The following is a 22,036-nucleotide window of genomic DNA, read 5'->3' as shown; positions in this document are numbered from 1 at the left end:
TCTAGCGCTAAACCATGTCCCTGAGAACCTCGTCTAAACGTCTTTTAAACGCCTCCAGGGATGGCGACGCCACCACTGCCCTGGGCAGCCTGTTCCAACGCCTGACAGCCCTTTCCGTGAAGAATTTTTTGTTTTACCCAATCGCATCAGCTGGCTTTCGGCTTTCTGCTTTTTACCTTATGTATCGCTGGGATATGTATTAGCGTGTGAGAGCAAAAAATCACATCTCGCTGGCGGAAGGGTAAGATTGTAGGAAACAATCATCTTGCCAGTATAATAGGCTCAGGCAGGATATCTCAGCAAAGCATATTTTATTAACGATTTTGCAAAAACGAGTGTCCTACCTAATGGTAAGCACACGGAATAGGGTAAAAAGCCCCTGCTTATATCACTCAAATCCCAGCTGCAAATTCCGTTCCCTGTTCCCCATTGGTTGGTACTGCAGGGTTTACAGACTACTCGATGCTTGCCTCAGTTTACCTATCTCATTCATCTAATCCTAACAACCCCCTCCCCTTATTGATTTATTTAAAATATGGATTCCTGGCTCTTTGGCTACCCTTCCCCCTAGTTTAACTTTTTAAATACAGGAATCAGTGTGCATTCCAGGATTAGTTCAAAGAGACTTTGTTTTACATTAAAGATTCATAGTCAGATGCCTCTCAGTCCTCCCCCCACTGGGGTGAGATGCCCGATCAGTTGTAAAAAAAAAAACAAACAAAACCCAAAACTAAACAAAAACATTCGTCCTTCAATGGCTCCTTACAAGATGAGTTTTGTGATGGTCCTTACTGCTGGTGGGAAGTCATTTCTGGTCACCACCATGGACCCCTCTGTACCTGTCTGTGCTGGGAAGGTTAAAAATGGAAGACCAGTGATTTCTCAGAGCAACCAGCACTACAAGAAATTAAAAGGCAAGCAGAGAGGTTTATTGTTTCATCCAACATATATAATTACCAAAGTAGCTTCTGCAATGCGGATTTTGAGCTCCGAAGTTGATAAAAGTGACCCTGGCAGGCTGCCTCACAGGGACAATCTAATCTAGAGATCAGAGGTTTCCCAGAAGCTGAGCTACTGTCTAGTGAGGGTTACATGTGCTCGTTTACAGCAAAAGGTTATAAACCAGCTAAATTAGAACGTCATCTTGTTTAAGGCACAGCAGTGTTGTGAAAATTGTCCCTGCATAATGTGACTTTTTGGTTTTCCACAGTTTGAGACAATCCTAATGAAAAACAACGGAATTGCTCTTTTTTTTTTTTTTTTTTTTTCTGGGGGAATTGCTTGCCCTTCACTGCTGCTGCTGAAGACAATACTGGCTCAAGGAGCAGTGGGCATAAACCAGCCAGCATTGAGGCTGGAAACAGATTTCTGGGAGAGTGATTGTGAAGAGAGAGGCTGTTAGATTCTAAGGTAAATGTACAGAAAGATATAATCTTGTAAACACAGGAGATGATCCTGAGTCTGTCACCAAAACAAAGGCAGTGGGAGTATTCAGTCACCTCGCAAACCCCGGGTGCAAGCCCACCACGGCCTGATTGCTGGGACTCCTTGTCTCCAGGGAAGATGCCATTTAGGATCCATTTTTCTACTTCTTTCTCATTCCTTCAAATACTAAAAATCTCTTCTAATTCCAAGGCCAAAAAAACACCCCACATGGCAAGAAACCAGCATATCAGAGGGTCTCCAAAAGGAAAAGAGAAGATTCAAGTGTCAGATGTCAGCAATTACAACAGGACATGGGGCTGTCACAAACACCTTTAATTTTGCATTGTCCTTCACTCTTCATAGTTCACCATGTGAATGACAGCTTGTTCATGGCGTCCCAGAGTTTCTGTTAAACTAAAGACATTTGTTTTATTGTTTCTGTCTTGGAGTGGGCAATAAAAATGCTTGTAGGGGGATAAATATACAATCAAGAGAGGACAGCACAGCAGCACATCATCTCAGACATGCTCAGCCTTTGGAAAACCATGGTAATTTTTTCCCTCCTGCAGACGTTTGCACATGTCATCATCCACTTAGCAATTCCACTCTCAAAATTATCAGAAAAAAAATCAGCCACTTCCCATATGAAATTTAACTCAGTTGTAGACACTACTTTGTGAATAAGACATGAATAAAAACATATTGTTTGGGAAGAAAAGGTAGGAATAGATGTGTGTCTGTTTCTAATATTTTTGGTTCATGAAAAGAGGGCACCTTCAGTCAGGTCTCTATAAAGACAAGAGAACATAATCCAACCCCAAAACTTCCTGCGAATGCAAGATGAAGTATATGATGGAGTTCTCTTTCCAGACAGAGAATTTAAAGATCTCTCTAGGCTCTGGACTGAATCAGTATCATCTAGGACTGAAACCTTGGTGAAAAACATCACCAGAAGGCGTCAGGTTTTATAAAACTTACCAGCAGCAATGTCACTAGCCAAGACATAGTAGTACTGGAAAGAAGAGAAGCTATTTGATTAGCGAGAGAAGCAATTCCTGAATTATTTACACATTTCGTCTTATTCCTTACAGGAAAAGTTCTTGGGCAAGGATTTCAGGGTAATGTTCAAGGGCAAGAACTACTCATGAATGGAAATATGTAGAGATTTATATTCCACCAGTTTCTGCATCCTTTATGATCTGCTTTTTTCAACTGAAGAAACTTGAAATAGTTGGATTCTATTAGTTTTACCTCATAAATCATGCTGCAGTACAAAAGAGTTTTGTATTTGAGCTACAGCTAACCAGAAGTAAACACAGCCAAGAAAAAGAGCCCCAAAGCTCCAAAGCAACACTCTGCCCTTGTGCTGCGTTTGTCGCTCAACGCCACAAAATCTCTCCTATTACTTCAGCTGCACAGGTTGACTTCCTTGGTGAACTTCCATCCAAAACAGTCTCAGAAGGTCATGTCTAGATTTATTGCCCCTCTGCATTTTCTACTAGAAATGTGGATTGCTTTTACAATATTACGACAGAAAAAACCAATTCCTTTGCTATTATATTCACCTTCAGTCGATCACTGTGAAGGCATTCTTTCAGTGTATTCCCTATATAATATCAACAGAGTATTTTAGATAGGCAATTATTTGAAGGCTGTGGCCACCCTCAGCTTTTTTAAGTGGCTTGGCCTTTACTACACACATCTCCAAGAACAGCTGCTGCCACATGTGTACTGGCAAACCGAGCACCACCGAAACACGGGCTTTCAAAAATGAAGAGTAGTGATTAACCTGAAGAATTATGAAGATTCACCATTGTAGATGAATATGAAGAAACTTCTCACAGGAACCTAAAGGTAAATAGAAGAAGCGACAAATGTACAGGAGCAGCCAAGCAAGATGCCTCAGCAATAAGAAACTAAAAAAAAAATTCCATGACTTTTTTCACTATTGTGGCTGCCTGTAGTTTGCTCTGTACTGGTCTGTGCAGACACACGCACAGATCCTCATGGAAGGTGAGGATCGGGCATGCTTTGCAGTGCTTGCCACTTGAGAAGGAGCCGCAAATGTTAAAACCACATAAAAACAACAATCCTCATCCTGCACAGTTCTCTAATGATTCCAGTTTGCAGGCTGGCTCAAACTTTGTCAAGAAATACTGTTCACATCTCCATCACCTCTGAGAAGACTGACACTGAAATAAAAAAACCAAAATGACCCGGATGCACATGTTAAATGACGCGTAGGGCCTCAGCCTGTTGTATAAATTTAGTGTTTCACATCTTAAAACTTCCCCAGCTTCCACCTCCAGAGACAAAGGAAAAGTTTGGGGAGGGGAGAGACACCCTGCAATTTCTGTGTTAGAATTATGGTGCTTTTTCCAGTTGCATGTAGAATTAGAGGTCAAAGAAGTTAAAAAACAAAGGGCAGGAAAAAATCGTTAAGATAGGTTAATTCATTTCAACATCTTCATCAGTACAGGTGTTAGATGCTCTTTCAGCTGTGGATCGATCTGAATGTTGCTCAGTTCTTTGATATTGAGGAGCATCTCGTGGGCTTGGAAGAAAAGCTCTTTCCCCACAGCATCCTCCACCCGCCTGCGCCACTCCATCAGCCTGGGTCTGTCCTCAAAGATGTCGCAACCAACTCCGACAGGCTGCAGAAAGGGGAGAGAGGAACAGTGAGGTATTGGGCAGGCACTTCTTCACCAAGACAGTGGGTACCAAAAGTGCATCGGCAAGTACAGGCAGGAGAAAAAAAAATGAAGAAGAGCGCAAAGAGGAGCACTAGGAAGGAGGGAAATGTCCTCTGGTCAGGTGTATCCATCTGGGAGGGCACAGCCAATATTTTAAAGGGCATTTACAAGTCAGTTCCTGAGTGCCGGAACAGCTATTCTGAGCAGCAGAGATGATGACCACTTAGTGTGAGTGATTTTCAGCTACAGCATTGAAGACGTGGTGGCCTGACAGTTCCAGGGATAACTGCACAATCCACAGTATGAAATGCTATTAATATATTATATAGCAAAACCACAGCACAAAACACTAAACGTTTAATTGAACTGATGTCTTAGTTAACATAATCTACCCCCCTTCTGCTTTCTGCCTGTGCCACTCTCAGGCACACAATGCTGCAGAGAAGCTGAACTGCTATTTTTCAGTCTCTGCAATACGGAACTGGGAGAAAGAATCACTTCTGGGCTGCTGTTAGAGAAGAGAAACAAGAGAAATCTGTTGCAGCCAGCTTTTTTCTTTTTAAAACTGGTTTTCTGAACCCACTCCCATGTTCTCCTCATTGTTTTAGGCCAGCTCTGCTGAGATATGCCCTCACTCCCTCCTCTTTCCAGAGAAGTGTCACCACACGCTGCACCCCTCCCTGCCCAGCAGCATCTGTTTGCCCTGGCGCTGAGATTTTCTTACCCCACGTGTGCTGAGATTTTCTTACCCCATGCCAAGCACTCACTTGCATCAGCTCCACGATGGCCACAAGATCTGCCAGAGAGATCTCACTCCCAATGATAAAAGCCTTGTCCTGCAGAAACCTCTCCTCAAATTGCTTCAGGGAAGCGAACAGCCCCTCCATAACCTCCTGGAGCTTCTCGTCGCGCAGGGGCTGCCCTGTGATGAGGGGAATCAGCACCTGAGGAGAGAAGGGACTAGAGAGTACAACTGGCCATCTTCTCATGGATCTGGCGGTAGTCATTTAAGTTGCACCCAGTGGTTTACTTATTATCATTAGTGATCCAGCAGCAAAGCTGCAGGAGCTTCATGGACTGCTGCAGTTCTGAGTAGTTCATGGACAGAGAGCGCACAAGATGCGACAGTGGCCTCCAGCTCACAGGCAGCCATGTGCAGAACGAAGCCAAGGATTCAGCTCATTTTGTGCCTGCCAGTTCTGCTCCTCGGCTCCACCATGGTGGGTTACGAAAGAAGATGGGCAACAGCTCCAGGGAAGACAAATCTCTGCATCAGCACTGGCCGGAGAGGCAGGATTTGGCTTCCTCTGTGTGACAGCAGCCAGCCAGGCTGGGAGTGGGTCAGCACCACTTTTACACCAGCCTTGCTGTGGCCTCTCAAGCATCATTCTTTGCTCCACTAGAAATGTTTCCAGAGCAATCACATAAGTGCGGTCCTTGTCTCCACGGACTTGCTGGCACACAGGGGAGCTGCCTTTCTGTGAGATTTGTCATTCACAGAGGTGTATGCACTGTCAGAGCCCACAGCATTCCACAAATATGCTGCCTCCACCTACCACAGCTAAAGAAATATCGTTTCTTTAGAAGTATAGTTTCTTTAGAGAAGCAAAACTAAAGATTCAAATTTCCATCGGTAGGAGTGGACTGGATTTCTCCTTACTGCTAGTATATTCAACAATTCAAGTTGGGATTGCTTAATCCAAGCCAGGGTTATTGCCAAATACATGTGGAATCCATTTCATCACGAAATTCATGGCCAGTTCTCTCCCCAAGCGGTTCCAGTTATGCATGATGGGATCTCTGGGTATAATCACTTGAAACAGCATCTCCTTCCTTTTCTGTATCCCGGGGCAGTCTATCTTCTCCAATGTCTAGCTAATGTGCCTTCTGTTACGTGGTGGATTTATACATTTTCCTATTTTCAATTATCCTGAGGACCTTTTCTCTATCTGGGTTATCTAATCATCAGCAGCAATGAGTTGGATTTCTTCCCCTTGGGGCACTGCAATAGCAGCCTGCAGAGACTGGAAGAAACTGCTTCTTGTATGAATGTGACTCATATTTGAATTGCTTCTCTGTGCTCTCTAGCCAAAAAATTCAAATGTCAATTAATCAAAAAGCTAAATGATATGCTTTGTTAGGCAAAAACAAGGGCAAATTTTACATAGGAGGAGTGAATTTCTTACCTGTTTATTGGCAACCCTGATTTCATCTGGAATTCCACACCACAGCTGTATTTGCAGGGCTATATTTGCATCTGGGTCTCTCCAAGGAGAGTTGCACTAACAGACTGGTGAGTTGGCTGGAAATAGATGTCCAGCAAAATCATCTGATGCTACATGATCTTCTGCCTCTTTGCGACTCTGTTAATTTTGCCTAAATGCAAATTGATCTGACCACACTGAATATCGAAATTCTGCCACTCACTCGGTGTCTCTGTTCTGTCTGTCCCTGAGCCCATTTCAGAGCAGTACCTAAGTGGGCTGGAAGCAGAAGGCTCCTTCTGGATTTCCACCCTGATGGGGCTGCAGGGACTTGTTGTATGAAGAATGTGAGGCTCTCTGCTTCCAGCAACAAAGCACACGCCAAAGCAGCAAAACTTCTGTCTCTGTGCACACTCGGCACAGCTGTGCGGTGAGGGGGAGGCCCTCGGAGGCAAGACCAAATCTGTTACATATCCCTTCACAAATCCAGGCAATGGAAGTCTACTGGGTTTTGAGACCTTCTGTACCAGACCTACTTTGATGAAAAAGAAAAAAGACTGAAGCTGCTTTTGCCAGATCCTGATGTTGAACAATTAGGAAGAGCTCCCGCTCTGACAGCTCCTCCCAGCCAGGAAAGGCCTAGGTTTGTTAATTCAGCGTGACAAACTCTCTCCAAATTGGGGCTGTTCAAATGCATTTTAATATTTATTCTCCTTACCTTGATCCACATAGTCTTAGGAGCATTAGCCCGGATGTTAGCATGATGCCATGAGAGGTATTCATCTACCCGGGCCCGTTTTTGTATGTCTGACGGGTACCAGTGGTCGGGAGTGTTGTACTTTCGGCTCAGGTACAGCAGAATGGCCGTGCTGCTCCGGCAGTAATGGGAGACAAGAAAGGGAGCAGGGCGTTACAGTGCAGAATATTTTCGCCTAATTTCCCTCTCTTGCCCCTTCTGAACTTGCTGCTTCTACTAAAAAGCATTCAGATCAGGATTTGCGAGGGAGTCTAGGGACCACATATAGGCATTTAATTCATGTGACATCAGAGATGGCACTTAGTCACCTTAGTTCTCATGAAAAGTTTAACCTGCTGGAAAAATCACAGCACTGTTCTGTGGTGCAGAGCACTGGGGTGAACAAACAAACCTCCACAATCGTCTATCAGCAACGTTAACCCCACTTGTTCCTCGAATGTTCTGACCCACCTCTTTGAGAGTGTTTATGCGCTTGTGTACTAAATTAAACTCTTTAATGGGTTATGTTGCCTTTTGAGCAAATCTGTCTCTAGCCCACAGCTTGCTTCCATTTAAGTCAGTGCAAGTCCCAACAAGGAGAGTCTACAGAATCTTTTTGTGTTTGTCCAGAAGTTTATACTTTCATTGATTGGCAGAAGTCAGATGGAAAAACATATTAGTCATCTGCAACAATATGTAGGCTGTTACTGCAAAAAGAGATGCCACCGAAAATCCTGTGCTGACAAAACAGAAGAAAATGCAGACCCTCCTACTATCCTAATACTACTATAGTTCAATTATTTCAATATTATGACACCATAAAGCAGTCTCCATATTATTCTTATAATGTAAAACCTAAATTTTACCTCTGTAGGTGTTCACTTGTCCTTTATGACTAATTCAGATAAACATAGTTCTTTCATAAGAGAGATTTTTATAAGCTTTAAACATTTCCTAGAAATGTTTATAATCCCATTTATAATCCCATTTTGAGGTAACTGCATTCAGGGGAAGATCAAGAAGTTAAATCAGCTGATTTGTTTACATGCTGAAAGATAATTCAAACAGAAAAGGGAAACAGAGCAAATGAGGTTGTATTATGACATATAACCAACATGTTCATAAATTCTGAGATTCTTAATCACTCATCTCTGAAATGCTGCACAGATCACTGTTAACCAAGGACGCCTAAGGACCGAGTTCTTACCATTCTGCTAGGGTGAAGTCTCCGTCCTTTAGGGCTGGTACTTTCTTCAGGAGGCTGACTTTGCCAGCTCCGTCACTGTTTGATGGCCCTGCAAACATGAACAGACGAGTCTGAGGTTAGAAGTGCATCTGCCAGTGGATGACAAATGAAACATCTGTAGCCAACTGGACAATCAGTGAACTGTGTTAGGTTTTCCCTATATGGTCATATTTCACAATTAGAAGGTAATGAGGTTGAGGAATCAGTGTAACCACCATCTGCAGAGGGCGGTCGGCTCAGGCCGGGCACGTGGCATGGAGCAGTTCACGTTTCTATACAGGAATTCTGTCGCTTGACTCAGGTCAAGTAATACTTGAAAAACTTACTGAAAAATTACTTCATAGGAGGCATTTAGATGCCATGTTGAAGGTGCTGGTATTGAAAACACTATTGCAGATAACCAGGAGCAGCTGACTTGACTTGAGAACAGTGTGTCCTATGGCTTTAGAGACAGCAGGAAAAAAGAAGTTAGGATGAAGACAACTGAGCAGCTAAAATATACTTAATATTTACCAAGGAAGTGGGATCTGGAAAAGTCAAGTTTGTGTGCAGAGCATCCCAATGAGGGCAGATGGTTGGTACTCCTGCTCCTGCTCCCACAGGCAACACCAAAACAAAGTAATTTTCCTGCAGTTTGTAAATGTGGCTGACTCTAGCTGGGATGGAGACACGATGGAAAGCAAGTGCAAAGCCTTTTGCCCACAGAGATCACCACAGTGGGTAATTAATCAGTGAACCCAGCTGTCTTACAGACACATGGAGCAAAATCTTTTTCTTGTTGTTTGTCTCTGAAGAGCAGAGGGAATTGAACATTTACAAAGAACGCAAATGCTGTCAACGGAGCTGATTGCTCAGGAGAGACGCAGCTGAAGATGTTTTCAGAGTTTTTGCTGGGATGGGAAAAACGTGAAAGTCAGCAATACCACAGTAGGCTCATGAAATAATTTATTCCACCACAGTGGATATTTGCTAGGGACAGGGAAGCTCAAACACCTCTGCCCTGCGTCACTCCTGGCTCTGTGTGCGAACCTTCCTCTGCCAGGAAAACGCAGGAGAAGACACCATTCCATAAGAGAGTTTAAACTCTGCTGTCCCTTGGAGTTTGGAGGCATTAACAGCTGACTATCTAATCAGGTTTTCAGTTTCCCACTTCAGGCACTGAACTTGCAGTTAAATGCCAGGGAATTGTAAAAAAAGTCCAGAAATACCTACTTAAGAAAAGGTGTAAGGAGTTTGTTTTGCTTGGTTTAAGTGTTCTTTAGGAGGAGACATGACATTCCGGGGTGCAAATCCTGATCAAATCAGCATGACCAGCAGGAGGTCTTGTACAAAAATCCCTTTGTTAAAAAAAAAAAAAAGAAGTTAACTAACAGGCAGTGATTTATAGCCCATCATTCCTGTGATGTTGACTTGACTTATGGTGCTGTTTAACATCAGTTGCATCTGGTGTAATTAGTTCTTGATGTCCCCTAAGGATATATATACACACTGTGTGTGTTGCTGGGCTTCGAGGAATGACTTTAATGAGCAGAGTATACCCTGTAAAAAAGCAGGGCAAGCTGCACATAGGAAGAATCATTAAGTGTAAGTCATAGTGCAGGGAAGGAGATTGACTGGTGGGTAAAAAAGAGCAGTGGACAAGATTTTACCAAAGTAGAAAGGAAAAAAAAGCCAGTCTATTTGCCAGTCATGTCCCTGTCTGATCACCTCCTCAGCCAAGGATTTCCATGCTTTGCCTTAGGCAAAAAAGTAACAATTTAGTAGGAAAATGCAATATGTAAATAGGCCATAGTCACCTCGCACAGTTGGACAAGTCTGAACAGCTGAGTGTTTCTGCTAAGTACAGGGCTCCCAGAGCACTCCTCGGCTGTCACTCTGACTAATTTGCTAGAAACGGCTGGAGGAGCATTCCTTGGGGACCCACAAAAATAGATGTACCACAGCTATGAGACCGCTCTGGGAATAAGAGCTGCACAGTCAAACCATTGTATTCAGGCTCTTCAGCAGAGCATGGATTTCAAACCACTCAGGTTACCCAAGGAGCAGCTGGTCCTTCCCTCCCAACGGGCCAAGCGGAGCTTCCAGGGGCTGGGAGCAGATTCAGCTCTCGAGTGCAACCCTGAGTAGGACTGACCTGTTTCACCCTCCCCAGGCAGGATAGGACCCTCTCTTGAGAGGACCACAGCTCAACCTCTGAGCTCTGCATCCCTCTCATAAACGAGCCATCTCTTGCTTCCACTACCTCCAGCACTTTGCTAACGCCCAGAGTTCAAGCGTTTCCTCCTTTGGCTGAGACTGAGCTTCACCAAACACGGGCTGACGTTGACTCAGCAGGTAGAGGATCCTTGCATCGCTATTGATCTGGAACGGACTGAAGTGACGTTCCCTACGGGAACGGTCCGAACGGGCTCAACAGCGCGTCAGTTCCCAGCGCAGGAGCAGCGCAGGAGCGGAGCGGGGTTGCTCCGCAGGGAGCCCCGCTGCAGGGCCACGGCTGGGCAGCAGGACCCGCTCCTGCTCCTCTCTCGGGAGGCGAAGGGGCTCTTTTGGGGGCCGTGACCGCAAAACCCCCTCGCGGGATGCGCGATCCGTGAGCGGAGCGATCGGCCCCGCTGCCCAAAGGTCGCGACCGGGATCCAGCGCGGTGCTCGGCCCCGCCAGCGCAAGGCGGGGGTCAGCCCGGTCCCGGTCCCGGCCCCTCCAGCCCCCGCCCGGGGATCGCGTTACAGCCCCGGAGCGCGGCCTGACCCGTCCCTGCCCGCGGGGCCGCCGCCAGGCACCCAGCGCCGCCCGAGAACGGGCCCGGGCTGACAGCACGGACACCCGGGGGGGACGGTGCCCGCTGCGGGGGGACGGTGCCCGCTGCGGGGGGACGGTGCCCGCTGCGGGGGGACGGTGCCCGCTGCGGGGGAACCGTGCCCGCTGACCCCCTCACCTGCGCGGGGCTGCTCCGCGCCGCTCCCCGCCGCCGGCTTCTTCCCCAGCACCGAGTCTGCCAAGAGCCAAGAGAGGGGCGCTGAGCCCGCGGCACCCGACGGGCTGCGGCCCGACCCGGCCCCGCCGCCCACCACCGCCCCCGGGGCAGCTCGGCGGCGGGCGGGCGGCCGTGCCCGTCCCACCTTTGAAGAGCTCCACCTGCTTGAACTCGAAGGGGATGTTGTTGCTCCGGGCGAAGATGTAGATGGAGCGGCAGGGCTGCGAGAGCAGGTCCAGGTACAGCTCCAGCCCCATCCTGCGCCGCCCGGCCCGGCCCGCGGGGAGGCTGACGCGGCTCTGCCGCCCGGGGCCGCCCCGCATGGGCAGGCGGGGGCCGAGCCGTGCGCGGGCGGGTGGGGCCGCCCCCGGGCGGAGGACGCGGCCTCGGCGGGCGGGGAGCGGGACGGGGACGGGGACGGGGACGGGGCTCCGGCCGCCCCCGGGCGAGGGGCAGGCGGGGGTAGCAGGGTCCGCGCCTTGGGGGAGCCCCGGGGCAAAGTCTCCTGCGGGGCGAGGACGGGAAAATGCCGGAGGAGCCCGGGAGACCCTTCCCCGACAGCCAGAGTCTGGGGGGGCACAGGGGTCCCCATCCCACGAGGTGAGGCAGCCGCGGTGGGGCTGGCATTGTGCCTGTAAGGCAGCTTCGGGAAAAGAGGGTAATACACGAGCAACGGTAACATACAGTAACAGTAAAGTACTAACCTCAACAGAGAGGCTGGTTCTAGGCACCGGGGGAGCCAGGGCTGTCGTTCCGCTCCACAGCCTGCGCTGACACTGCAGGGGCTCGGCAGCCCACTCTAACCCACAGCATCCACTGCGGCTCTCACAAGGTGTTTTTGTAACACGTCCCTGCAGGGTTGGGCCGCGCTGCGAACAGGGCCCTTGCGTGACATCTCTAAGCCAACATTAATCTTGCACCACTAGATCTCAGTATGGTTTTCAGTTCAGAAGATAATTTTTTGGTCATGTAGCCCCTGCCAAGCACTGTGAGGTGATGCTCTGAATGGCAGTGAGGTATGGAGGACTTCTCTGCAGGCGTTACCTCTGCATAGTCGCAGCCAAGAGACTTTCCACTCTCCCTGGTATTTGTCATTTCAGATTTCCACACAGGCAGAAGAGCTAAAGCAGCTCAGACTGAATTCAAGGCCTTGCACGGAGCACACAGTGTTTCCAGCTGCGTGGTTTGGGGAAGGTGACGTGCTGGTTGAGTACAGGGAGTTCTGGGACTCGGGAAGACAGAGTGGCTGAACTGTTCAGAGCAAAGTCACCCCCAGTCAAACCCACCCCAGCTCAGCTGACACCTTTTTATCTGTGCCGTGCCAGAGAGCTCATATGTCACACACAAATCCTTGGAAAGAGCTAACCTCAGGAATAAGGTCCTCGGAACCTCAGGGGTGGGGAACTGGAGGAGCAGTTGCTCTATTACTTGTGTGAAGGATCGTTAGAAATGGTGGTGAAAAGGTTTGGATACTGAGCAGGGAGCTTGTTAGCTGCATAAATTACAAACTGGAACACGTTCAGGTGCTTAATTTTCTACCACTTTGCCAAGACTTCTGCTCTGAGAACTCCTTAGGAATGGAGATTATTTTTAGACTGGTCAGTCTGCCAGAGTCTGGTGAACAAGCTGCATCTCAACGTGAAATATTGAGTCTGCTGCACCATACACCTATTTTCAGAGTCATTATTCAGATTTAGAACTGTGCAATAAGATTTTTTCAGTTTATTGGCCAGAATAGGGGTAGGAGCTGTGTACAGCCCTCAGTTCCCTGCCATACAGTTCACTCTCCAGAGCACCTGCACGTACCACCAACATGCTGGAGATCAAGGCTCACAGAATATTGGGGCAGGTGCTTGAGTTCATGTCAAACTCCTTCTGTGCAAAAAAATCTGAAATGTTGAGGGAGTGGGGAAAAGGAGCGTGAATGGGGCTTCGCACAGGTAATGGTCTGTGAAGTCTTAGTGCTTCCAAATGGTTCCATGTCCCTGCTCTGAGGTATCACAGAGAAGAGTTCATTGATCTCAGTGGTGGGCAGCAAGATCAGCAGAATGGGTTCACTTTGTGCCTTTATTTATGGTTTAATCGATCTGTTGGTCCTATCTGAACTTCAAAGATCTTTCATGTGCCTCCTAGAATGTTCCTTCCTTAAGTTTCTCTCCAATTTGCTGACTGCACCGCAGAGCCCACACAACCAAAGAGATTTTTTTTTAATCTGGTCGTGACATGTGGCATTTGATTGCATTATTCTTGGCTCTAGGCTAGTGCTTCTAGCACTGTATTTTTATTGGGCTCCCTCACCTCAAAGGCTGTTTTTTCTCCCTATACTTGTCAGCTTTTTGGAAACAGGAAGAACACAGAAAAAATGCAGGAGCTTTTGCAGTTTATTTCTTAATCATGTAGAAAAGGTCTCAGCCCCTGTGTCTTGTTTAAACCTTCCAGCCATTCTGTGTATCCCAGCTTCATTTTATTCTAGAAATCACAAGCTCTGACCTATTTCCAAATAGCCCCTGTCAGGAACTGAGGAAATTGGATCAGAACAGCACATTGAAGTGTCACTGGAGGTGTAACCCCTTTCCATACTCAGGTGACAGAGGAGCGGACACTGAACAGACCTTGCACTGAGGCAGACGAAACTCTTGCACAACCCGTTGGGTTTTGGCAGGCAGCTCTTGGGGCTCCCAATCCAGGAGCTGGAGCCAGCCAAGGTCAAATGACACAAATGGACAAATTGGGGGAGGTGGAGGGACAACAGAAGTCAAAGTACAAGGAAAGATGCCTCATCTCCACGATTTAGAGTGAAAAAACCAGCAAGGCGGATTCGTCTGTTGTGCAGCTCTGTTGCCATCTGAGGAGCTCCTCTGGGAGGTGCTTTGTCCTGTGTGCACAGAAGGGCCCAAAATGCCACTGGTGACGGCACGCACAGCTTTACTAGGTGAGTGAACCTGCTTAGAGCAGATGGAGACTATGGGAATAGCAATGTAAAATCTGGTCCTGTCACCATGACTGTGCAGGAACGAGGCCGTAGCCGAGCTGTGTGTTTACCCTTTGTAACACTGGCAGCGGAGGAGCACCCAACAACGAGCTCTGGACATAGTTCCAACTTGCTTTTGAAGGCAGCTGTCCTTGCAAGAGCACACAATGGGTGACGTTTAAGGAACTTGTGCCTTGTTCAAACAAAGAGAATATTGGCTCAAGACTCTCTTACATGGAGCTCTTGTGCTGCAAGTATCATAAATAAGAAAAAAGAGACTTTATTTGCTTTGGCTCATGCAACGGTTTTGCATGCACAGCAGCCCTATATTGAGGTTTTGCAGGGAGATGAGTATCAAGGAGGGGGCTCTGCTAGCAAGAGTTGCAGTGTGGCGTCTGCAGGTGTTGCTGCTTGGGCACCAACCCTGCGAGCACGCTCAGGGCCAGAAGAAAGCTGCTGTCACCAGTTTTGCTGGCTGGAGTGCAATAGACCACCCTCAACAGACTTAACAGTTAAAATCAGGTAAGAACACAAATATCTGCTGCCTGTGTCAGCACTGAAACTGCAAGAGTTTTGAGGCAAATGTGTTCTTTCACTGATGACGTTTAGGATTTCCTGCAGGTTGGAAAGGCGGAAAGTAAAAGGGAACAGTCTGCTTGAGCTCAGCCTGCAGGGACATGTGTTGCAAGCTGTGGTTCATGGTGTCCTTTGGAACTGAAGGGCAGGTTTATTCAGGAAACAAATGCAGAAGAGGCAGCTGGCTCATTCCCCAAAACCAGTAGGTCCAGCTGAAAGGACATCCAAGACCGAGACATGTCACACCCAGCACTAAGCAGCCAGCTCTGGGGATGGTGTCACCAGCCAGCAGAGGCAAACAGACTTCCAGGTACAACCAGAGCCTTACAAGGAGGAAAAACCAGTTCTGCAAACTGGAACCCTCCTCATGGCTCGTACCTGGAAATGGGAGGTCACAGCGACAGGAAGGGAAGGCAGGAGGGGGACAAGGACAGAAGGGTGTGAAGGGCACTGCGCAGGTATGGAAGAAGAATCCATGGCTGCATCCTTCCAAAACCTGATTACAAACCCAGACAAAGCTGCAACAAGTGGTAAGTGTAATCATTAACTTTACTGGAGAATCAGATGGGACAGGACAACAGTGGGACATTGACTGCGTTTGGGACATCACACAGCTCCCTCTGCCCTAGCGCTGGCCCAGCCATGGCAGCTCTTGTCAAGCCTGGCTTGAAGGGCTTCCATCGGCTGACAAAGCTGCTCACGAACAGGCCAAGAGCACCGATCTGGTTTGCAGAGGGAGATCGTGTGGTTGGCAGCAGCTTCACCTGGAAAAGCAGCTTTTCTCAGTTGCCCAGGCTGTTCTTTGTAAAGTATGGCATGAGTCTATGGCTGAGGATCTTTATTCACAGGACTAATCCCATTCTTCCCAGAAGCTGGAGGTCTCACGTGGGTACTTGCACAGCCCCCTGCTCCACGGTGCTGTGTCCCTTTGCTCGCACAGCTGAGGCAGCAGCCGGCAGTGGCCAAGTGCTCCCAGCGCCCTGGCAGTGTCCTCACCAAGGGCTGGGTCACCACCTGTCCCTCTGCTGAAAAAGCAAGAATCTTCCAGCTGAGCTTGTTGCAAAGTAAAAGCCATTTTCAATGATTTTTCTTGTTTCAGACAAATCTGCTCTGCCATACCCTAAGTTTCCCCTTCTTATAGTACTGTGACCTGGAAAACTCAAAACAGGGATGGAAAGGGCAGTTCTGACTAGCCCCAGTTCACATATGGAGCGAATCACCTCTGTCCTCAAGCAGATCTAGTGATGTTGGAGCAAGAAAGAAAAGCCTATAGGGCTGCAGCTCACAAACCTGGAGTGGCCAAGGGGGGAAAGCAGCTCACTGCAGTCTAAGATGTAGGTTTTTTCCCTTCTGAGTTGTCAAAAGGCTGTGATTGAAGTGCATTTTGTGAAGTGGTGCTTCTGTATGATTTTTAGAAGAAATGCTGAAATACTGCAAAAAGCCTACACGAAATCATCCATTTTACTTGAGTATAACCCCCTAATTCTAGCTGGCCTGCTTTAGGAGCCCCTGCTTTATATACTCCCGCATTTCGGGTGCGATCTGATCAGCGGTCAAGTTCTTGACATTCAAGATCTGTTGATGGGCTTCCTGGAAGAGCTGCTTCCCCACCGCTTCTTCCACCCGCTTCTGCCACGCTGCCAACTTGGGCCTTCCCTGAAAGAGGTCATGGCCAGCACCCACGGGCTGCGGAGAGAGCAAGAGAACCTGGGAGTGAGTCAAACAACACATTGGCCTGTGATGGGAGGAGGCTGAAGCACGGGTATGCGTTTGGTGGAGTTCATCTCCGGTTCTTAGCCCGTAGGAAGCAAGTGGTGTCACCCTCAGCAGCTGCTGGCCCTGGGGACATGCAGCGAAAGAGCTCTGCCATGGCTAACCCAAGAACTGCCTAAAGCAGAACACAGAGGTCTGTGCACACCAGCACATCTCTTCCAAATATCTGTACTTTCTCTGCCTAGTTTGTACTTTATCTTTTTTTCTGAGGGCTTTTGTCCACGCTGTCTCACCGAAGTAGGTGTTCCCCAGCAACCTCAATTATGGTCAAACTCAAAAAGGAACAAAAGTTAACTCTGCTAAAGAGTTAAGTGCAGGGACAAAGACCTGCCGCGAAAGGTTGGTGGTGCAGCAGTCACCGCTGCACCTGGTCTGCCCCCAGCCCAGCGTCCACATCCCACAGGCTGGGGTTGATGCTCACCTGCATGAGCTCCACCACTGCTAGGAGATCTGCCAGGGAGACCTCGCTGCCTGCGATGAAGGGCTTGTCCTGCAAGAACTTCTCCTCAAACTGCTTCAGGACAACGTTCAGCTCTTCAATAGCACCTTGCAGTTTCTCTGGAGGGAGTGGCTGGCCGGTGGCAAGAGGCAGAAACACCTGGCAGGGAGAAGGAAAAGGTTGCTTTTTACATGTTTCCCTCCAGAATTAGTCTGTTCCCTCTCACTGCCGCCCTCTGAGGATCCCTCACCAGCCGTGCCCGAGAACAACTGGTGCTGCTAATCTGCGTTGGCAGGTTAACGTTAATATCAGTCTTCTTCCTGCCTGCCCTTGTCTCCTCCCTAGAAAGTCTGAAATTTCAGCCACGAGAGTCTCCTCTCGAGGGAAGGCTGCCCCATCAGCAAGCGAATGCATTTTGTTTTCCAGTGGGAGGTTCATTTTTTCCATGAAGCTGGGCAGAAGGCAGCGAGCTGTGTCTGGTGTTGGCTGCTCAGCCGGGGCAAATCTGCTCTGGCTCGCAGTGCATGCAGAGCTGTGGCTGCAGCATGAGGTACTCAGGACGCTTCATTTAGGCTTGGCTGAGCAGCCAAGTCAGTTCCAGATCTAGTTTCGTTCCTGTCTGTCACTTGGCTTGTACATGTGTGCCCTGCACACACAAGAGGTCCTTCCTGGGCCATTGCGCTCACAGCTCTTAGCACTTAGTTTTTGGTATATGACGCTCTTACCTTCAGTAAGAACAGGTTGCTCCCCTTCTCACGAATGCTTTGATGCTGCCAGGACAGGTATTCATCAACTCTGGCCCTTCGCTGCAGGTCAGATGGGTACCAGTGATCAGGAGTCTTGAATTTCCGCGCCAGGTACAGGAGGATTGCGATGCTGCCCAGAGAGCAAGGCAGACTGCTGAGCTGATCATCTGAGATTGAAGCACCTCATCCTTCCTTCTTCCCCTGGATTTTGCACTGCTGGACCAGCAGCAGCACAAACCTGATCTGAGTTGTGCAGAAGTGCAGGGGACATGACTGCAGCGAGGCACATGAGAGAGTTCGTGCTGGCTTGACCAGCGGCTTGTGGACAGCATTACCTGATATTAATACATCAGTCCAGCGAGACAGACATGGGCTGCTGGTACAGTTATTCCATCAACATTTTTGAGCAACTATGAGCCACAGGCTGAGTTTGTACCAAATCTGAGCCCGGCCATCCAGCAGGTTTACTGCACTGAACTCTGGCCTCTAGCTGCAGTCAGAGAGCAGGAGGACACCTGGACAGGTATTTTGGCTTAGAAACGTCGCTTACATGCAAGCTAGCTCCAAGCAGCAGCTCGCAGATTTTTCCATGATCAATGCTGCTTGAGTGGCTTACATGGAAAGCTGCTCTTGAAACACAGGTCTATGTTATGCACAAGTGGAGCAGATAAGAAGGAGTCAAATATTAATCACTACCAGGGCTGGAGTCCCAGCAGAGAGCAAACAGCTCACTGGCAGAATCCGAGCGTTAGGAAAAACAACATTGCAGTAGGGGTTGGAGCTTATCTGAGCCTCACCTCTCTGCTAAGGTGAAAGAACCGTCCCTTAACGCAGGCACCATCATCAGGAGATTCACCTTCTGGAACTCCTCTGACTTGTGCTGCCCTGAGGAGCAATATGAGACGTTGTGCTTGGCAGTGATGCTCAGGACCTGTCTGCAAACACCTGAAGAGTCTGTGGGGACCACCTGGACTCAAGTTCCTGGTTTTGATTGTACAAATACAGTCTTGTTGAAGTCTATTAGCAATCAAAAAGTGCTGCAGGGTGAATACAGGGTTTGCTCTACGATGTTGCTTACTTGCTTATTGCCTGCATACCAGAACTGCCTCTCAACAGAGGTCAGAATGGTGAAAAGTCCTTTCATACCAATAGCACTTGTCAACTCAGGGCTCTATCAGCAATAAGTTTGTGCCTGGAGGTACCTGTCTGGTACACACACAGAACACCGAGCTCCTTGGAGGAAAGGGATCTTGGTATTGGAAACGTGAACCACAAGGACCAGGAGAAAGCAAGGGATATTTGTTTTTTTTTGCTGGGACAGAATGTAACTTATATTCAACTCTTTTTTTAGTCCTCAGATGATTTTAGTGATTCCATATAAAGCCATGTGTACTTTATTATAGATCTATCAATCAGCTCTTTATGCAAGTTTTGCATATCCTTTATCACAGCAAATACAGATTTGAGTTTGCTTTTAGGCTGTCTTCCAGCACTTGGCAATGTGATTTGTGACTCTTCCCCTGTCCCTTGGCTCACAGCCCATCTCCCCCACCCCTTTCAGAAAGAGACTGGGATTCCCTGCACACGGTGTGCAGATTCCAGGTCCTTGGGGGTGTCCCTGTGATTTCCATCCATTCTCACTCTTTCCACCCATTTCCTGGAGACTTACCCTACCAGTAGCCCAAGAGCTTTTCTGGAGGGGACACATTTAACTCGCCAGCTCAGATCCAAGTATATTTTCCCTCACCTGGTCCTTACACGCCATGCAGCGACGGGTCCTCAGGCCATATCCACGAGTGTGTGCTCATTTGGGGGCGGCGTGCCCGTACCCACCTGCTGAGCAGCTGGATGCCGAGCTGGCCCAGCTGCAGGAACCAGGAGTGTGTCCCCACGGCAGGGTGAGCACACGCTGCAGGAATGCACCTCTACCATTCCCATGAGCCAAATTACACACCTTAATTCCGCTGACCAAAAGCAAGCACTGATACCACGCGACACAGACCCCTGGGAAACTGTGATTTAATTCACTTTCCTTCCTCTCAGTTCCCTGATACTATTATTTCAGTTGTTCCATTCTGCTTGATGCCCTCATTGCTTGCCTGCTGGTCTCCTCTCTTTGCACCAGTCTCACCACAAGTGTTTATTTATTGGGGAAGAAGGGGGAGGACACTAGACAAGCCTGCCCCCAGCTACAAACAGTAGCAAAATTTTTTCCTACCAAGACAAGTCATATGAAAGCCACGGTAAGGTGCAACAATACACAGCTATGGTGTGCAGGGGAACACCCAGAGACTGAACCACAACACGCCTGAGGTTTCTTTGGGTCGCAGGCTGGAGCCTTTTTCATTCCCTTACCAGTTTTAGCCCCAGGAGCCTTCTCATCTTTCGTTAAGTATTATGTACTGAGGTGTTTCTGTGCCCAGTTCATTGCCTTGATTTCAAATCCAGCAGAGCTCTGGAAAGGCTGAAGGATAACTTTTACCAGCTTCAGTTACACAGAAAGAAGATATAGATCTTTGGACATCCTTTGGTGAAAACACACAATTCCTCTCGGGCAGGCTCCTACTAATTAGCAGTTGGTTTTAATACAAACCAAACCACCTTCACTTCTTAGCGTTCGGATCCCTGTCGTCCCTGTTAATCCCTGCTAAGAGGAGAAAAGCTGCTCTGCAGCAAGCGCTGCTGCTTACCGGAGTGCGAAGTTTTCTAAGGAAGTTGAATTAGAGAGCACAAACTGCACAGCTCTGCTGTCCTTACCCAGACCTGAACGTCCCACCTCTGCTGCTTTTTGTCTCCCATGTAAACAGGGAATAGCCTCAGATCTAGCCCATCCCGATTGCTTCTCTGAAAAGTGGTCCTTTTTTTGGAGACCCTTTTTCCACTGGGGTAGGGCTGATATAAAAGTCATTGCAAACCTTTGAAGAGTCACATTTGTTGCAGAGGACTTTGTCTCACGTTTTTCTCAGAGCACTGAGACTGCTACCCAAAAAAATCAGGGTTTCCTTAGAAAATTAGGTCCTGTTTTCACCTTAACATCAAGAGCTACAGCTACAGCTGCAGGGCCACCCCATCCTCTTGCAGTATTTCACACCCATGGGGCCGATCGAGTCACCCGCTCCCACCTGCGGCTCTGCGAGGGGGTGGCGAGGGGAGCCCAGGCTCCCCGAGGGTCTGCGCACAGCGACGAGGGGAGCAGCTGGGGATCCTCGGGGCACAGAGAACCTCCCAGCCCCACCAGCAGCCCCCGCCACCCCCCGGCCCCACTCACCCTTCATCAGGTCCACCAGCTTGAACTCGAAGGGGATGTTGTTGCTGCGGGCGAAGATGTAGAGCGCCCGGCAAGGCTGCGAGAGCAGGTCCAGGAACAGCTCCACCCCCATCCTGCTCCTGCTGCCGCCGCCGCTTGCACCGCTCCGGTCCCGGTCCCGGTCCGGACACCGGCCCCGCGCTCTTGTAGCAGCACCGGCCCCTCCCGCGGGGCGGAGCCGCCGCGCTCCCGGCCCCGGGGCTGCCCCGCCGCGCTCCCGGCCCGGCCCCAGCGCGGGTCTTCGCCCCGGGAGCGGGAGGGCTCTGGCCGGAGGGGCGGGCAGGGCTGTGCCCCGTGGTTTCAAAGGACGGGGGCAATGCGGGTTCAAAGTTCCGTTAGTGTTTGAACTTGGGCTTGGCTTAACAGCTGCCCAAAGAGCTTAATGATAAGCAAAGTCAGGCTAAAGCGAGAGATGCATGCGAGGTAGATCTGTGCTTTGTTCATGGAGGTTCACAGCTCCTGCGCAAGAGAACCTTCGGTTGCTGCTACTCTGGCACCTGCCCAGGACACACAAAAACTGCCCCAGAGGGGTCACACAATGGGCAGACACATGCTGCCTCACTGCTGTAAAACCCCACGTTACTCCTGTCTTTACATGACAGAACCATCCTCCCTGACACCCATCCCTCCAACTTTCCCAGATCTTCATTTTGCTCAGATAATGTATTGCTAATGCTGGTGTATGTTTATTTTGTTTTACTAAATATTAAGCCAGAGCTGGGCTGATTCCTGCTGAAGATCTTGGAGGTTAGTTGCAGGCTCCAGCTATGCTGTAGCTTTAAGCATTCTGCCAGGGCAGCTAAAAATAGTCAGTGGTGTGTGTCAAATACAGATTTTTGGCTTGCAGTGGTACCAGCCAAGTCCAGTATATTCACCTTCAACATCAGACATTTTAGTCTGCATTAACACTAATCTAACACTTAATAATACCTGCTGGTACTGAAAG

General features: G+C 48.7%; 2 protein-coding genes across 3 annotated transcripts; both read right to left on the bottom strand.

Moving 5' to 3' along the window:
* Nucleotides 1-907: 907 nt before the first annotated feature.
* LOC135995370 (glutathione S-transferase theta-1) lies at nt 908-11,618 on the bottom strand. The gene is made up of 6 exons (XM_065646644.1): nt 11,424-11,618; nt 11,240-11,296; nt 8,266-8,353; nt 7,041-7,191; nt 4,886-5,062; nt 908-4,079 (listed from the first exon to the last, which is right to left on the bottom strand). Exons 1-6 carry the CDS (start codon nt 11,599-11,601, stop codon nt 3,879-3,881), a joined length of 852 nt encoding a protein of 283 aa, XP_065502716.1. The 5' UTR covers nt 11,602-11,618; the 3' UTR covers nt 908-3,878.
* Nucleotides 11,619-15,355: 3,737 nt separating this feature from the next.
* Nucleotides 15,356-21,249, bottom strand: LOC135995234 (glutathione S-transferase theta-1-like). Of its 2 annotated transcripts, XM_065646377.1 has the most exons (5): nt 21,052-21,249; nt 18,581-18,668; nt 17,763-17,913; nt 17,020-17,196; nt 15,356-16,511 (listed from the first exon to the last, which is right to left on the bottom strand). In XM_065646377.1, exons 1-5 carry the CDS (start codon nt 21,161-21,163, stop codon nt 16,311-16,313), a joined length of 729 nt encoding a protein of 242 aa, XP_065502449.1. In that variant the 5' UTR covers nt 21,164-21,249; the 3' UTR covers nt 15,356-16,310. The 2 variants fall into 2 exon arrangements, with proteins under 2 accessions (XP_065502449.1, XP_065502450.1); XM_065646378.1 differs by lacking the exons at nt 17,020-17,196; nt 17,763-17,913 and having other exon boundaries at nt 16,303-16,511.
* Nucleotides 21,250-22,036: the final 787 nt, after the last annotated feature.

This window comes from Caloenas nicobarica, chromosome 16 (genome assembly GCF_036013445.1).
Source record: "Caloenas nicobarica isolate bCalNic1 chromosome 16, bCalNic1.hap1, whole genome shotgun sequence".
NCBI classification, from domain to species: domain Eukaryota; kingdom Metazoa; phylum Chordata; class Aves; order Columbiformes; family Columbidae; genus Caloenas; species Caloenas nicobarica.
Note: the sequence above shows the minus strand (reverse complement) of the source record. Positions and strands in the feature narration are given on the sequence as shown.